General features: G+C 39.5%; 1 protein-coding gene across 1 annotated transcript in view; it reads left to right on the top strand.

Moving 5' to 3' along the window:
• The window catches only part of VIRMA (vir like m6A methyltransferase associated), a 64,669-nt gene that overhangs the window by 13,464 nt on the left and 34,993 nt on the right, over positions 1–16,212 (top strand). The window contains exons 3-8 of the mRNA XM_011768212.3: positions 1,265–1,351; positions 2,450–2,498; positions 4,278–4,446; positions 8,237–8,359; positions 10,064–10,336; positions 12,026–13,166. Coding sequence (XP_011766514.2) covers positions 1,265–1,351; positions 2,450–2,498; positions 4,278–4,446; positions 8,237–8,359; positions 10,064–10,336; positions 12,026–13,166 — 1,842 coding nt within the window. The remainder of the gene's footprint in view (positions 1–1,264; positions 1,352–2,449; positions 2,499–4,277; positions 4,447–8,236; positions 8,360–10,063; positions 10,337–12,025; positions 13,167–16,212) is intronic.

Consider the following 16,212-nt stretch of genomic DNA (forward strand, 5'->3'; position numbering starts at 1 on the left):
CTCTAGACATTATAGTTACTAACATTTGGATTTTTATATAAGTGAACAAGAATAAAGCATATGGTGTTCAAAGTCAAGATTTTAGTTGAATTTGAGGAATTTCAACCAAGGGTGCTATGGTATAATATCTTTTACATAAAGGGTAGCAAGATTTTAGTCTAATGCAAATTAAATAAGCTCTGATATTAACCAAATCTATTTTTAGAAACCCTGAAATATTTTTGTAAATTGCTGCTGTACAAATATCAATTGGCTTTAAGTCACAACTTAGGGCTCTGATGCTAACATTACTATTATAGTCTTGTATTAATGTGGATTAAGTTGAAATTGTAATTATACAACTGGAAGTTAGCTAATCCCTGATTCTTTTGTTAATGAAAGGTCACAGGCATGGTGCAGCAGCTTGTGCCTGAATCCCAGCACTTTGGGAGGCTGACGTGGGAGGATCACTTGAGTTTAGGAGCTTGATTCGAGACCAGCCTGGGCAACATAGTAATACCTTGTCTCTACTTAAAAAAAAAAAAAAATTAGAGCAGTGTAGTGGCATATACCTGTAGTCCCAGCTACTTGGGAGGCTGAAGCAGGAGGATTGTTTGAGTCTGGGAGCTGGAGGTTACAGTGAGCTATAGTCACACCACTGCACTCCAGCCTGGCAAGAAAGCAAGACTGTCTCTAAAAGGAAGGGGAGGCCAGACACAGTGGCTCACGCCTATAATCCCAGCACTTTGGGAGGCCGAGGCGGGTGAGTCACCTCAGGTCAGGAGTTTGAGACCAGCCTGGCTAACATGGCGAAACCCCATCTCTACTAAAAGTACAAAAAAATCAGCTGGGCGTGGTGGTGCGTGCCTGTAATCCCAGCTGTTCAGGAAGCTGAGGCAGGAGAATTGCTTGAACCCAAGAGCAGAGGTTGCCATGAGCCGAGATCGTGAAATCGTGCCTGCCATTGCACTGCAGCTTGGGTAACAAGAGCGAAACACTGTAACTCCGTCTCAAAAAAAAATAGGAATAGTGATAGCATGCAAAATATACTTGATTAAAATTTGATATTCAATAATACTTAAAAGGAGCTGTTGGCTACTTGAGATTGGATGTAAATAAAATTACATACAATATCATAGTTAACTATATTTTTGTTATTTAAATCTTAGGAATATCATATTCTAATTCTAGAATTGCTCTTAACTTTGTACTTACTGTGTTATTTGTTTTAATTTAGGAAGTATTTGTTACAAAGGCTGATGTTTCAACTTTGTTTCATTCACAGAGAGACATCTCCGCATACATTTCAATTAGACTTATTCTTCAACAATGTAAGCAAACCAAGTGCCCCTGTTTTCGATAGGTTGGGAAGGTATGTACCTGCTAGATAATTTCACCAGAACTCATGAGTTAGTAAGCAACACCTTTTAATTGATTCTTTAGATAGAAGAAAAGGATGTATCTGCTGGTAGACCCAAGAACACAGGGTTTAATTGTGTCAAGGCTGTAGTAAAGAAATGTCGAACTCCTAAGGAGATGTTGAGTTTATAAAGTAAAAATTTAAATGTGTGAAACAGACATTGTTTGTTAACTTGTTACTCATGCATGCCTTTCTTATATACATGATACTTTCACACATGATAGTAACCTTCTAATTTGGAAAATATTTTTGATTCTAATATAGACACATTGAGAACTAATATTTTATATGTGTCTTTCACATCACACTACTGTGCAATTTACAATTCCATAGCCACATTTTGTAAAATGAAACTTTTGTAAGTAGATAACCCCTTTTTTGATTATTTAGTACGTGCTACGTAGTTTTTTTTCAGGTTAGGTATTATTAAACCTGTTGTTATGATGTCTGCAAACAAATGGGTTTAGTTAGAACTCATAAAATAAAAAAAAATTAAAGGCAGCTTAAAAATGAGAAAATGTCTATTCCTGTCAGGAATTAACAGTTTCTTAGACATCACTCATTCTGTTATTGATCCTTCTCATTTATTATTAAATTATGTTAATAATTTAACTCTTTTTTTAAGTGAAGGGAAACCTTAGATAATTTGAAGCAGGTAATTTTTAGTATTTGGAGGTGTTTTTATGTCAGTACCTACTTAATAAAAACAGGTGCTTTTCTTAAATTTTGGTTGTAGTCTACATTTTTGTATGACTGTAATGCAAAGTGGTTCTTTACTCTGGCTGTACATTAGAATTACCTGGTGTGCTTTTAAAAATTTACTGATGTCCATACTAACCCCAAAGCAATTAATTCAGAATCTGGGATTGATTTATTTTTTTCTTTATCACATTTTGGGGGGCAGTACATTAACCTCAAACTTTGGTTTATTGAATCAAAACAAAAATCTAGCATTTGATTATATTAAAATATTTGAATCTAGAAAGACATCTTTGTGAACTGTGATGTTCAGTGTTTGAGCTTACATATTTATTTCTACTCTGTTGACAGCCTGGAATATGATGAGAATACTTCCATCATCTTTAGACCTAACTCAAAGGTAATTATGGAAGTCAGTTTTCAACTTGTCATTACTATTTGCTCTCAACTCCATTTAAAGTTTTTGATCCATATAAATCAGTGTTGCAGAATGTCATCTCTTATCTGATTCTTCTAGCGTCTAGACACTATTTTATAATGCAGTAAAGACGTCGTAATGTTTTTTACCTATAAAGCTCTTTCTTCCTCTTTCGAGTCAAGAAGAGGCCAGCATTTGTGCTTTACCATCTTTCATTTAGATAGGCAAGTTCAGAAGATGACAGGCAGGCAAATTGTTATTAGACACTACTGTGCCTTAATTAAAGTTTCTTTTAAAAGTACGTATTTCATATTTTTCCTTTCCTATAAAATGTATGCCTTTTTTCTTCATATGCCAGATGCCATGCTGGAAGCATTTAGTGGCAGATTTGGAATGCAAACATAATTATGACCTGGTATGGTGCTACTCAGCTTGCTGTTTGGTTTTGGGGGGGTTGGGTATTAAATCATTTGTATCCTGTTTAGACTGCAAATTGTCTTTGTTATCTGTTTATCTTCCTTCCAGTGGGATTTCTGTTCAGTCTGTCAATCCTTGACTGGTCTTCGAACCCTTCTTCTGGTCCACAGTTTCCCTGTATAGTCTAACAAAGAAATATTAATTTCTTTTTTTCCTTATTGTGCCTCCAGAAGGGGCCCTGGTAACACTTATAACTTCATCTTTACCCAACATGGTGGGGTGGAAACAGAACTCTGAAGTCAGGGCCTTTGGTTTCTATTGCAGGCTCTTCTTCACGTGCTCTGGTTTTCTTATTTCCTAAAAGGGAATGACAATATCTGTCTCTTAATTATGAAGATCTAGCTATTAATGTAGGTAAACTCTAAAAAGCATAAAGTTATTTTTATCTTATAGGGAAATACTGAAGGTTAATGGCATTGGCAAAAGTCTTTAATCTTTTTAGGAGAAAGTTTGTTTGCAAAAACCATTTGTATAATGCCTCTGGGTTCCCTTACTTTTTTTTTTTTTTGAGACCGAGTCTTGCTCTGTCGCCCAGGCTAGAGTGTGCAGTGGTGTGATCTTGGCTCACTGCAACCTCCACCTTCTGGGTTCAAGCAATTCTCTGCCTCAGTCTCCCGATTATCTGGGATTACAAGTGCCTTCCACCAGGCCCGGCTAATTTTTGTAATTTTAGTAGGCACGGGGTTTCACCGTCTTGGTCAGGCTGGTCTTCAACTCCTGACCTTGTGATCCACCCACCTCAGCCTCCCAAAGTGCTGAGATTACAGGCATGAGCCACTGCACCTGGCCAGTTCACTTACTTTTTAACGTACAATGTGGGTACATAAAATATACCTGCATGTATGAATTTGGCTTATGAGAAGAATGCTATGCAGTTTTATGGACTTTATCATTCTTGAGACTGAGCATCATTTGTGCTTTTGGTCCCTTCTACCACCCCTGTACCTATTGGGGTTTAATTTATTAATTAGCAATAACTCCTACTTAATTTTATTCTTATTTCTTTTCTCCTGGATTGGAGTCTGGTTATACTTTTGAACAAGGTTGACGTAAAGCATAGGACTGGGAGATACAATCTTAGGACAGGTGTGGGTGTAGTTATGGTAACTCTGGAGAGTCACATTAAAAGCTGTGCCTGGGTGAATTTCACTTTGTGTTGACTTTGCATTTTCAGCATACTTTTAAAGACTTTAGTTGAACCACAATCTAATTTGATATCAGCTAACTTCTAGCATTTTAAAACATGACTTTGAAAGATTTTTTTTTTCCCTCCCTAAAAATCAGGTGAATACTGATGGTCTGGTGCTAAGAGGCTGGTATAACTGTTTGACACTGGCAATATATGGATCAGTGGATAGAGTGATAAGCCATGACAGAGACTCTCCACCACCACCACCTCCACCTCCACCACCTCCCCAGCCACAACCAAGTTTGAAAAGGAATCCAAAACATGGTGAGAATTTTAAATTTGCTTTTGCAAGTGAAACTTATATCCGTGGTGTAAAAAAAAAAATGATTCGAAGAGTGCTTTTCTACCTTTTGTTCTTGTTTTGTTTTATTTTTTGAGAGGGAGAGAGGAAGAAGAGAGGGGGAAAGTGGGGAGAGGGAGAGAGGAGGTGAGAGGGAGAAGCAGAGGGGCAGAGGGGGAGAGAGGGAGGAAGAGGGGGTGATAGGAGGAAGAGAAGGAAAGAAGAGGAGGCAAGAGAGAGAAGGGGAGGGAGAGAGAGGGAGGGAAAGTGAGGGACTGGCGGGAGAGAGTGAGCAAGCACACCTCTTTCACCTTTTGAACCTTGCTTAAGACTTGACAAGATAGCTATCTGTTAGTCTCCCATTCTTGTCTATAAGAGTTTCTTTTTACGTTGAAGTGGCGACATTTTATTTTCTTCCTCTGTTTTCCTAGAGAGCTTTTAAAACTGACCCAAGGGAATTTTTTCCCATTTAAAATATCTTAATGACAATGCAATCCAGTGACTATTCATGGTTTACTATTAAAATTATTTGTAAATGAATTGAAAAATAGGCAGGGAGTTTGTGTATTCCCGGAGTACTTATATAAATGACATTTTTTTTCAAGAGTGCATATAAAATTTGATTAGGTATATACATCTTAACTAATGTAGATTTCTTCCACTTTTGAGAACCTTTTGCTCCTTAACTAGAAACAAGAAAAATAAGAACTTCAGTGGCTTTCTTTCAGAAGGTAGGCAGCTGGACTCATGTTTCTTAGAATCTCTTCTCACTCCAGTGTTAATTACTATGAGAAGTTGACCACAAGGCTGGGTGCAGTGGCTCATGGCTGTAATCCTAGCACTTTGGGAGGCTGAAGTGGGAGGATTGCTTGGGGTCAGGAATTCAAGACCAGCCTGGCCAACATGGCGAGACCCTATGTCTATTAAAAAAAAAAGCAGTTGACACAGTGAGATTCATAGCCAGCTGCAGTGGTATGCATCTGTGGTCCCAGCTACTCAAGAGGCTGAGGCAAAAGGATCGATTGAGCCCAGGAGTTCGAGTCCATTCTGGGCAACATAGTGAGACTCCCATCTGTAGAAATAAATAAATAGGCTGGGCATGGTGGCTTATGCTTGTAATCTTCACACTTTGGGAGGCTGAGATGGGAGGATTGCTTGAACCTATAGGAGTGTGAGACCAGCCTGGGCAACATAGGGAGAACCTGCCCCTATGAAAAAAAACAAAAGAAAGAATTAGCTGGGCATGATGGCATGTGCCTGCGGTCCAGCTACTCTGGAGGCCGAGGTGGGAGGACCCCTTGAGCCTGGGAAGTTGAGACTGCAATGAGTCATGATTGTGCCACTGTACTCCAGCCTAGGCAACAGAGCAAATCCCTGTCTCAAAAACAAAAACTAAAACCCACACACAAGATGAATAAATAAAAGGAGTTTCAAGAATGCATTTTGAAATTGTAATTAAAGTCACAAAGGAATAATATTTTGCTTTATAATTAGCATTTTTGTGACTATAAATGACCTTTGTTTCTCTGAATCCTGATATAGTAATGTGGTGTGAGCTCTTTTTTTTCTGATGGTGGTCATATACTGTACTTTTCTTACATCTTACCTGCTAAGCATAGCTACTCTTTCAGTTTTCTTTTTCTTTTAGTCCTTCATTTTTCTGTGCTTGTTTTTTTTTTTTTTTTTTTTTTACCAAACTGTGAGCTCCTTGTGGATAGAAAGTATGTTTTACATATATTTGTGTTTTCAGTCTTATCATAGTGTCTGACGTATGTAGTGGTTACTCTAAAAATTTGTTCAATTTACTGATTTGTTTTAAAATTGACACTTAAGTACATATATACATGTGTTTTTAACTTTTTATTTAAATTTTTTTTTAATTTCGTTTTTTTGTTTTTAGAAACAGGATTTTGTTCTGTCTTCCAGGCTGGAGTGCAGTGGCCTGATCATAGCTCAATATAACCTCGTAATCCTGGACTCAAGCAGTCCTTCCACCCCACCCTGTGGAGTAGCTAGGACTACAGACGTGTGCCACCCTCCGTCCCAATTCATTTTTTTGTAGAGATTGGGTCTCACTATGTTGCCCAAGTTGGTCTCAAACACCTAGCCTCGAGTGATCCTCCCAACGCAGCCCTTCAAAGTGCTGGGTTGATAGGTGTGAGCCACCACACCTGGCCCCTTAACTTTTTACTTTGAGATAATTATAGATTGACTGGAGGTTGCAAAGAAATATACAGGGAAGTCCTGTACACTCTTTAACCTCCCCCAGTGATAACATCTTTTATAAATATAGTATAATATCAAAACCAGAAAACTGGTGTTGGTGAATCTGTGGAGCTTATTCAGATTTCACTAGTTAGACATGCACTTGTTTGTGTACGTGTAACTCTGCATTTTTACGTCATGTGTACAGCCTTGCATAACCAACACCATGATCAAAATACTTAACTGGGCTGGGTGCCGTGGCTCACGCTTGTAATCCCAGCACTTTGGGAGGCTGAGGAGGGCGGATGACTTGAGGTCAGGAGTTTGAGACCAGCCTGGTCAACATGGTGAAACCCCATCTCTGCTAAAAATACAAAAATTTGCTGGGCGTGGTGGTGCATACCTGTAGTCCCAGCTACTTGGGAGGCTAAGGCAGGAGAATCACTTGAACCCTGGTGGTGGAGGCTGCAGTGAGCCGAGATCGTGCCATTGCACTCCAGCCTGGGCAACAGAGCAAGACTCCATCTCAAAACAAAACAAAACAAAAAAACAAAGAAAACCCCAAACTTCACTACACCATTGCCCCAAGATTGCCTATTACCCCGTTATAGCCATATTCATCCCACCCATCGCTAGCCTTTGGCAGCCACTGGTCTGTTCACCATCTCTATAGTTATATTATTTTACACATTTTACATCAATGGAATCGTGCAGTATCTTTGTGAGATTTACTTTTTTCATTCAGCATAATTTCATTGAAGTTCAACTTATTATATATGAATAGTTTGTTCTTTTTTATTGCTGAGTGGTATTACACAGTATAGATGTACCAAAATTTATTTAACTGCTCCCCTGTTGAAGGACATTTGGGTAGTCTCTATTTTTTGGCTATCACAAATAAAGCTGAACATTCCCATATTTTTTTTGCATGAAAATAAAAGCTTGGGATTATGTCCAAGCCTAAGAGTGTATACATTATATTTTGGTATGTGAGAAGTCAGAAATTCTAATGTTACCAGTATAGATTAATTAGCAAAATTTCTGTTAAGATGCCAGGAAGGAAGAGTTTATCATCAGTTAATTCTTAAGATAGAAGTCTCAAATGATGAAAAGTATTTTTTCAGTATGTGGGAAGTCAGAAATTCTAATGTTGTTAATATAGATTAATTAGCAAAATTTCTAAGACACCAGGAAGAAAAAGTTTATTATCAGTTATTTCTGAACATGAAAATCTCAAGTGATGAAAGGTATTTTTTCACCCATTCATTTCCTTATACTTTAACATGGTTATCTTTGTTCTACTTGGGGATTGATTTGTTCTAGGTCTATCTGTGTATACCTAAATCTGTGCATACTCAAGTCCTGAAATTGGCCTTGAGGAACCTGCATATACAGAAAGTCAGCCCTTTATATATATGCAGATTTTGCATCCTCAAATACCATATTTTAGATCTCTGTTTGCTTTAAAAAAAATCACATGTAACTGGTTTGAAACACAGTTCAAAGCCATGTTGTTTGGGGGCCATCTGTAATTTGAAAGTTCTTTTTCTGTCTCCCATAAAACACTAGCTGATGGGGAGAAAGAAGATCAGTTTAATGGAAGCCCTCCAAGACCGCAGCCAAGGGGACCAAGAACTCCTCCAGGACCCCCTCCACCTGATGATGATGAAGATGATCCTGTGCCTCTGCCAGGTATAAATAAAACCAGTGCTAAGGTTTTCCCCCCTAGTTAATAGTACGTTTTTGTTTTTGTTTTGAGATGGTCTCACTCTGTCGCCCAGGCTGAAGTACAGTGGCTCACTGCAGTCTTGGCCACCTGGGCTTAAGTGATCCTCTCACCTTAGCCTCCTAATAGCTGGGACTACAGGTGTGCATCACCACGCCTTGCTAATTTTTAAAATATATGTGGAGATGGGGTCTCACTATTTTGCCCAGGCTGGAACTCCTGAGCTAAAGTGATCCATCTGCCTTAGCTTCACAAGGTGTTAGGATTATAGGCATAAGCCACTGTGCCTGGCTAATAGTGCTTTTTGATTAAAGAAAAGAAATTAGGTGCTAGTAATCAAATCTTGATGCAGTCTCTCCCCATGCTGTGCAGTATTTCCTTGTGTTTTTCTTTTTCTTTTTTCTTTTTTTTTTTTTGAGACAGGTTTTTGCTCTGTGACCCAGGCTAGGGTGCAGTGGTGCCATCCCAGCTCACTCCAGCCTTGACTTCCCGGGTTCAAGAAATGCTCCCACCTCACTACTCTGCTGTAGTGACATGTACAAAAGAGTGCCAGTTAAAAAGCAGTAGTAGTGGGCTGGGTGTGGTGGCTCATGCCTGTAATCCTAGCACTTTGGAAGGCTGACGCAGGAGGACCTCTTGGGCCCAGGAGTGTGAGACCAGCCTGGGCAACATACGGAGACCATTTCTCTATTAAAAATAAAAGTAAAATAAAATAAAAATAGGCCGAGCGTGGTGGCTCACACCTGTAATCCCAGCACTTTGGGAGGCCGAGGTGGGTGGATTACTTGAAGTCAGGAGTTCAAGACCAGCCTGGCCAACATGGTGAAACCCCATCTCTATTAAAAATACAAAAATTAGCCAGGTGTAGTGGCACACACCTGTAATCCCAGCTACTTGGGAGACTGAGGCAGGAGAATTGCTTGAGCCCAGGAGGCAGAGGTTGCAGTGAGCTGAGGTCATGCCACTACACTCCAGCCTGGCCGACAGAGTGAGACTCAATAAAATAAAATAAAAATAAGTAGTATGTATTGGAAAAGATAAAAATCTGTATAGCTGCTTAAAAGCTAAAAACAAAAGGAATGGCTTAATAGTATACTTTATTATTGCTCATTGTAGAAGTTGTACAATGTATACTCAATATTTTTGAAATGGTGAGTAATTCTTTTTTTTTTAGGGTGTTTATAAGCTACATCATCCAAAATATCATTAAGTAGTTGCCATATCCAGTCTTACTGCCTTGTGTCATTTAAACCATTAAAATAATCTGTACCTTCATATACACCATGGAATACTACGCAGCCATAAAAAAGGATGAGTTCATGTCCTTTGTAGGGACATGGATGAAGCTGGAAACCATCATTCTCAGCAAACTATTGCAAAAACAAAAAGCCAAACACTGTATGTTCTCACTCATAGGTGGGAATTGAACAGTGAGAACACTTGGACACAGGAAGGGGAACATCATACACCGGGGCCTGTTGTGGGGTGGGGGGAGCGGGGAGGGATAGCATTAGGAGATATACCTAATGTAAATGACAAGTTAATGGGTGCAGCACACCAGCATGGCACATGTGTACATATGTAACAAACCTGCACGTTGTGCACATGTACTCTAGAACTTAAAAGTATAATAATAAAAAAAATCTGTTCCTTAAATCTCAATTTTTCAGTGTCTGGTGACAAGGAAGAGGATGCTCCTCATAGAGAAGATTACTTTGAGCCCATTTCTCCTGATCGGAATTCTGTTCCCCAGGAAGGGCAATATTCTGATGAAGGAGAAGTAGAAGAGGAACAACAAGAAGAAGGAGAAGATGATGAAGATGATGTGGATGTAGAGGAAGAAGAGGATGAGGATGAGGATGATCGACATACAGTAGACAGTATCCCTGAGGAGGAAGAGGAAGATGAAGAGGAAGAAGGTGAAGAGGATGAAGAAGGTGAAGGTGGGTTATGTTAGCTAGGACTTTGGGGTTTATGTACTAGAAACTAACTCGATGCAGCTTTGAAAAATGCAAAAGAATTTCTAGCAAAGATAAATGGGTTCCAAGAAACCCACGGGTCAGAATGTAGCTAGGCCTCAAGGCATGACTAGAAATGAGATTTCCCTCTCTCCTCTGCTTTGTGTGTTTACTTTAATCTCCCCTGTTTAACCAACTAGCCTAAACTGCCTGACTGTATCTCAGTTTTCTGTTTGACTTGCTACAATATGAGTTTCCCCTTGACAGCATCAGCTTTTGCCAGGAAAACAGGGTCATGTAGCAAATACATGTTGGTTAGGGATTTGGTGGCTGTTTTCAGAGTAAGGAGTTGTAAAGCTAGGTGGAATTCCTAAAGATGTCTACCACTTAGATTTTTTAGCAAATGCTACAATCTTTTTAACAATTCAAGGGAAAAATCTCAGTTGCACAAGTACATGTGGCAGTATGATACAGTCCTTTAATTAGGCTTTATTTTTCCTTTGAAAGCAAAAAGTGAAAGATATTCAAGCTAACTGGCTCCTAATTTGCCCAAGAAATGGCATGTAATGTTAAAGCATTTATGCAAAATAACAGATAATCTGCCTTGGCTATTTTCTGCAGATAGTGAAAATGAGTGTCATTTGAGAATCACAAGGGCTCTTTTACAAAGTAACAACTAGATTATCATGTGATACTTTTTTTTTAGCTTTTCCCATTCCCAGATTATCAAATAATTCTTTTTAGATTTACTGTATTTGGCAAAAGAGTTAAATTTTAGGCAGGCAGTTTTCTTTCTTTTTTTTTGATACAGTGTCTCATTCCGTCAGACCCAGACTGGAGCACAGTGATGCGATCTTGGTTCACAGCAACCTTCACCTCCAGGGTTCAAGTGATTCATCCCTCAGCCTTCCGAGTAGCTGGGCTTACAGGCGCCCGCCACTATGCTCGGGTTATTTTTGTATTTTTAGTAGAGACTGGGGTTTCACCATGTTGGCTAGGCTGGTCTCGGACTCCTGACCTCAAGTGATCTGCCCGCCTTGGCCTCCCAAAGTGCTGGGATTACAGGCATGAGCCACTGTGCCCAGCCATATTTTAAATTAACAAATTTTCCATCAAAATATAATGGAGATCTACAAAACTGTGTGATAGGTAAATGCAGAGAAATAAAAATTCAGGAATGTGAAATTAATGTTATAAAAAGAATCTACAATGGTTTTGCTGAAAATATTTGGTTTAACCTTATGATATTAGTTCTTATTTAACTTTAATATAACCAATTTTTTTTGTCTTAAAAATAATCTCTCAAGAGGACAAGCATAATTTCTTTCCTCCTGAGATATTTTTGTTACTTTGAGGCATTTCTAATTTTATTTCTGTGAGGAAAAAGTATCTGTTACAGAGTTAGTTGTAAAACTGAACAGATACGGAGGAATTTGCTTAAAATGTTTGTTCAGTTTTCAGGTCTCACCCTTTTCAGGAAGAAAGAAAGTTTGTCCATAATTATTTTATTAGAAATTATAAAATGTTATAAAATTGTGGATAAGATGTTGGGGCAGAAGTTCGTTTTGTTGAGGAAATAATTTTTAATGTTTTATTAAAACTTTTGATCAATCAGAATTTATGCGTTAGATAAAGATGATGTAATACTTAAATATTATTCATACTAATTTTCAGGGGATGATGGTTATGAACAAATTTCCAGTGATGAAGATGGAATTGCTGACTTGGAACGTGAAACGTTTAAGTATCCAAACTTTGATGTTGAATACACTGCTGAAGACTTAGCTTCAGTTCCTCCTATGACATATGATCCATATGACAGGGAGCTTGTACCACTCTTATACTTCAGTTGTCCATACAAGACTACTTTTGAAATTGAAATCAGTAGAATGAAGGATCAAGGTCCAGATAAAGAAAATTCAGGGGCAATCGAAGCCTCAGTGAAGTTAACAGAACTCTTAGATTTGTATAGAGAAGACAGAGGTGCAAAATGGGTAACAGCTTTAGAAGAAATTCCAAGTTTAATAATAAAAGGGTTAAGCTATTTGCAATTGAAAAACACAAAACAAGACTCCCTTGGCCAGTTGGTAGACTGGACCATGCAAGCTTTAAATTTACAAGTAGCGCTTCGCCAACCTATTGCCTTAAATGTTCGACAGCTCAAAGCTGGGACCAAATTAGTGACCTCACTAGCAGAATGTGGGGCTCAAGGAGTTACGGAACTGCTACAAGCAGGAGTGATCAATGGATTATTTGAGCTTCTGTTTGCTGATCATGTATCATCTTCTCTTAAGTTAAATGCTTTTAAAGCTTTGGACAGTGTCATTAGTATGACAGAAGGAATGGAAGCTTTTTTAAGAGGTAGGCAAAATGAAAAAAGTGGTTATCAAAAGCTTCTGGAACTCATACTTTTAGATCAGACTGTGAGGGTTGTTACTGCTGGTTCAGCTATTCTCCAAAAATGCCATTTCTATGAAATCTTGTCAGAGATTAAAAAACTTGGTGACCATTTAGCAGAGAAGACATCATCTGTTCCTAACCACAGTGAACCTGATCACGACACAGATGCTGGACTTGAGAGAACAAACCCAGAATATGAAAATGAGGTGGAAGCTTCTATGGATATGGATCTTTTGGAATCCTCAAATATAAGTGAAGTGGAAATAGAAAGGCTTATTAACCTCCTAGAAGAAGTTTTTCATTTAATGGAAACTGCCCCTCATACAATGATCCAACCTCCTGTTAAGTCTTTCCCAACGATGGCACGAATTACTGGACCTCCAGAGAGGGATGATCCATACCCTGTTCTCTTTAGGTAAGACATGTTTGTCTTTTGGGAAATAAATGTCACAAATCATTGGAGACAATTTTATGTGGTTGATTTTGCTGTTTATCTGATTGTAGGTAACTTATTTATGTGTAAGGATACTTGATATTTCAAAACAGTTATTCAGTAGTAATAACTGAGAAGTATGTTACTGTGGGTGAGCTTATATTGTGTTAGTTCTTTTTTTTTTTTTTTTTTTTTTTTTGTATTTTTAGCAGAGACGGGGTTTCACAATATTGGTCAGGCTGGTCTCAAACTCCTGACCTCATGGTCCGCCCGCCTCGGCGTGTGCCACCACGCCCAGCTAAGTTTTTTTTTTTTTTTTTTTTTTTTTTTTTTTTTTGTATTTTTAGTAGAGACGGGGTTTCACCATATTGGTCAGGCTGGTCTCGATCTCCTGACCTCATGATCTCCCAAAGTGCTGGGATTACAGGCATGAGCCACTGCGCCCGGCCTGTGTTAGTTCTTAAAGCAAAATTGGGAACTTAGTGAAAGAGTTTAATAATTAACAATGATGCTTGTATAAGCATGTCTATGAGCAAGAATAAATGAGAAACTGCTGACTTGCTTCTGGGAAGGTGGTACAAAGGGATGGTGTAGGAAGGAGAGCTTTTCTATGTGGACCTGTCTGTACTTATTACTCTTAATACATTGTAAGTTAAAATTATATTTTACTAACTTAATTTTATTGTCCTGGTTAAAGATGTCTTTAAGGTTCTGTTACTACTTGTTTTTGCCGTCTACCTCTCTTGTTATCTGTTGATACAGTTTTGCCATTGTTAGGACCACTATCCATAGTAGATTTTTTATTTTGTTTTGAGACTTTCTTTCTTCCCATTTGCCTGTAAATAATTTCCTAACATAAAAATGGAAAAATGGCATTTGAGTTATTTTATTACTTATTTTTGTGATTAATATTTTCATTGATTTGAAGCATAGTGCATTACCAGGAGATGGGATATGTGTCCACTCTAAAACCTCCACTTATCCAAATTCCTGTTTTTAGCTGAAACTGTCAGACCTTGTCTTAGTTTGCGTTCCCTAAAAGGATAACTTGAGTCGAAGTCTTAGGTGCAGGTTCTTTGTTTGAAAGATTATCCTACAAAGCAGAAATGCATGAAGAGAGTAAGATAAGAAGAGGAGAAAAACCAGTAAAGGAAGTGTTATTATGCTTATTATTGCTGTGGACAGCTGGGGCTCATCCTGCTGGGGACCCTCTGAAGAACTGGTTAAAGTGTATCTCCTGCTTATCCTCCTAAAACATTCAGCCTGGGGCATTTATCTACCAACTCTCCCCTTTGATTCAAGGATGCCCACAAGAAACTTTAACTCTTATGCTTCTGAGCTGTTCTTGCTTGTGGTTTGAGCACCCTTTAATGGCTTTGGGAGAAACCTTGAGGAAGAAAGGTAGAGAGGCCCAAAGTGAACACTCGAGGCTGGATACTGGCAACCCTCACAGATTGTGTACTGGGAAATCAGTGGGGCAGTGATGGGAGGTTGGGGAGCAGTAATATGTAAGAGGTGGGCAGAGTATGCATTTAGGCAGGACACTTAGAAGGAATAGAAAGACAAAATGACAAGTAGGAGAGAATAGAAACCCAGGAAGCAAATAGTTTTGGGAACCAGTGAATGGTTTGTTGTGATACTGTGCAGAGGTTCAGAAAAGATAAGGATAGGAAATCATGTATTTTGTAACATAGATTGCAACTGGGGCTATGGCAAAAGTAGTTTGATGTAGCAGTGGGAGAGGAAGTGTGGATGAAAAGCCATTGGCCAATAAGGATTTGAAACAGTGTAGGCCACTGTTTTAAGAAATTTGGATGGATCACCTGAGGTCAGGAGTTCGAGACCAGCCTGGCCAACATGGCAAAACCCCATCTCTACTAAAAATAAAAAACTAGAGCTGGGTGTGGTGGCTCATGCCTGTAATCCCAGCACTTTGGGAGGCTGAGGCAGGCAGATTAGCTAAGGTCAGGAGTTCAAGACCAGCCTGGCCAACATGGTAAACCCCGTTTCTACTGAAAATACAATCATTAGCCGGGTGTGGTGGTGGGTGCTTGTAATCCCAGCTACCCGGGAGACTGAGGCAGGAGAATCATTTGAACCTGGAGGTTAGAGCATGCGGTGAGCCAAGATCTGGCCACTGCACTCTAGCCTAGGCTACAGAGTGAGACTCTGTCTCAAAAAAAAAAAACCACAAAAACAAAAACAAAACAGGCCGAGCACGGTGGCTCACACCTGTAATCCCAGCACTTTGGGAGGCCGAGGCAGGTGGATCACCTGAAGTTGAGAGTTCAAGACCAGCTTGAGCAGCATGGAGAAACGCCATCTCTACTAAAGATACAAAATCAGTGGGGCATGGTGGCTCATGGGTGTAATCCCAGCTACTTGGGAGGCTGAGGCAGAGAATTGCTTGAACCTGGGAGGCAGAGGTTGCGGTGAGCTGAGATCGCACCATTGCACTCCAGCCTGAGCAACAAGAGTGAAACTCTGTCTCAGAAAAAAAAAAAAAAGTAACAAAAAAGACACACGCACACAAATTAGCCAGGCTTGGTGGAACGTGCCTGTAAACCCAGCTACTTGGGAGACTGAGGCAGGAGAATCCTTTGAATCTGGGAGGTTGGAGGTTCTGGTGAGCCGAGATCGGGCCACTGCACTCCAGCCTGGGCAACAGAGTGAGATGCTGTCTCAAAAAAAGAAAACAAAAACTAGCCAGGCATGGTGGCGCACGCCTGTAATCCCAGCTAACTCAGGAGGCTGAGGCAGGAGAATCGCTTGAACCCAGGAGGCAGTGGTTGCAGTGAGCCGAGATTGTGCCACTGTACTCCTGCTTGGGCGACAAGAGCGAAACTCCATCTCAAAAAAAAGACATTTGGCCAGCCTAGGCAACATAGGGAGATCTCATCTCTACAGAAAATAAAAAATTAAAAAAAAAATTAACTGGGAATAGTAGCGTGCACTTGTGGTCCCAGCTGCTCAGGACCGTGAGGTGGGAGGATTGCTTGAGCCTGAGAGGTTAAGGGTGCATTGAGCT

The sequence above is a fragment of the Macaca nemestrina genome, chromosome 8, assembly GCF_043159975.1.
Source record: "Macaca nemestrina isolate mMacNem1 chromosome 8, mMacNem.hap1, whole genome shotgun sequence".
Lineage (NCBI taxonomy): Eukaryota > Metazoa > Chordata > Mammalia > Primates > Cercopithecidae > Macaca > Macaca nemestrina.